The sequence below is a fragment of the Poromitra crassiceps genome (genome assembly GCF_964638095.1).
Source record: "Poromitra crassiceps genome assembly, chromosome: 16".
Taxonomy (NCBI): Eukaryota; Metazoa; Chordata; class Actinopteri; order Beryciformes; family Melamphaidae; genus Poromitra; species Poromitra crassiceps.
Window position 1 is genome coordinate 36,756,633 of NC_139645.1, and position 1,985 is coordinate 36,758,617.

A 1,985-nucleotide genomic window follows, 5' to 3' on the forward strand; every position below is an offset into this window, starting at 1 on the left:
AGAAGGGATAGAGACACTGCAGAGCGCGTCATCATTCAGAAACCACGCCCAAAACGGGGGGAAACAAAAACTCCCCCACCAATCCTGACGTTCTCCTATGTCACGTCTTGCACACAAAGATCATATATACAGAAGATGAACACCTCAACTAACTTCCTTGACAGCTAGATCCACATTGTTCTTCTCGCAAATTCTCAATGGCTTCCTTGTTTTGCTCGGGAGTACAAAAAAACCTTAATTGTCGATTTTCTTACATTTGTTGTCTGTGCAGCCCACCACACAACAGCTTTTAGCTATGTTTAATTCAAGGAAAATGACGATGGTGTATGGAAGTGAATGGAGAGCTTTCCCCCGTGATGGGCGTGGCCTATTTCATGCAGTGTCTCAATGCAAAGAGTAACGAACAAGAGCACAGGGCGTGTCAAGCAGAAGGAATGGGCATGAGATAGCTAAAGACACAGAGCATCCAAACTAGACCAACATTATGTGGAGAGTTAAACAGAGCAGCTGCAGTAATAGAAGAGTATTGCTAAGTGCAGTCAAATCCCTGTATATTCCCCCCATAAATGTTATTCAGCAAAATGTATTACACACGCAAACTAACCACACAGGCCAATCCAACATAGCAAAATACAATGCTCCCACATTTCAATAAGGCACAATAGCGCAAGTATTTTGTTCGACTAAAAAAAAGTACCAATCTCGGAAATGAAAGCAGAATTTCAAAAGACGAAGGCTCCTTGAATGAGGAGAAGGGAGAAGTTCCACATGACAGAGTAGACTTGGGATTCTGCTGAGGGGGAAGGGGTGGACGGTACCAACAATCCAACAAATAAAGATCTGTCTTAGCTGGATGTCTGAACCTCCATATGACCATCCACTCCCTTTATACTGGGGGTCAACACAGATCCATTCAAATTGCATCTGGACAAGAACAAGGGTGAAGCCATCTCTCCACCATTCAGGAACTGACCAAACGTAAAAGGGGAGAAAGTAATGAAAAGGTATGGAGTATTGGCAGGAAGGAGGGAGCTCTTGGTTGACCGCAGTGCTCAGTCTTCGGCTTTGGAGGCGGTGAGGCATTCCGTCTCTGAAGGGTCTTCCTGAGGAAACACCACGTAACACACCTTCTGGCCCATGTAGGTGACTCTCTCTGCAACACAACAGACAAGAACAGCACTTTTACTGGACAGAGAGGGGTAATACAGTTAACTCATTGAGTGCCAATGACGTCGATCGGCGTCAAATCGAATAGTAACGTAGAGTGCCAATGACGTCGATCGGCGTCAAATGCGTTTTTTGACGGTGGGATGTGGATCAAAGCCAGATGCATCTCCTGTGAAAGTATGGTGGATGTTGAATGTGTAAAAGCTATTTTACGGACCCATTAGGTGGCGACAGTGCTCTCCAGATTAGAGAAAGGTGAGGAAAAAAACAGAGAAGCAGCCGTGGGGACACGGAAACCGCATCAGTATGCATCGATATGCATGAAGCATAACGTTAGCTGTGCCTGCAGCAGCCAATCTGCTGCCACAATTGAGCCCCTCCGTGTCCGCTGCGATAGCCCCCCACATGATTAGTTGTGGAGTTGTTATTATTCTCAGTTGGAAGCGCTGGGAGCCGGTGGCAAATACATGCGGAACGCTGTGAAAAAGCTGGGTTTTCAGTGCAGAGCAAACCGCAGCAGAGAGCCACCAGAGCCACCAGAGACACACCCACGGAGGAGGGGTTTGCAGTAGAGGGGGGTGGGGCACGCAGGGCAGCATACAACACCGACCCAGACAGACCCAGACAGCAGGCTCGATGGACAGATTGGTTGGCAAACACAAGCTAGAATATCTGATGCCCACCAGCAGTAAATCAAGACCAGCAAGAAAGTGTAGGGTCTGCGCAGCAGGGGCCAGCGCTGCTGATTGCAGCTAAAAAAGATTATTTTGCCAAACAAAATTCCTTTGTTTTCGCTCTTTTATTGAAGGAAATTATTT

At 46.9% G+C, this 1,985-nt stretch overlaps 1 protein-coding gene across 1 annotated transcript in view; it reads right to left on the bottom strand.

The window, feature by feature from the left end:
* Window positions 1–1,052: 1,052 nt before the first annotated feature.
* Window positions 1,053–1,985, bottom strand: part of LOC310791622 (asc-type amino acid transporter 1-like) — a gene marked incomplete at both ends in the record, with an annotated part of 16,364 nt that continues 15,431 nt past the window's right edge. The window contains one exon of the mRNA XM_083653286.1: window positions 1,053–1,153. Coding sequence (XP_083509412.1) covers window positions 1,053–1,153 — 101 coding nt within the window. The remainder of the gene's footprint in view (window positions 1,154–1,985) is intronic.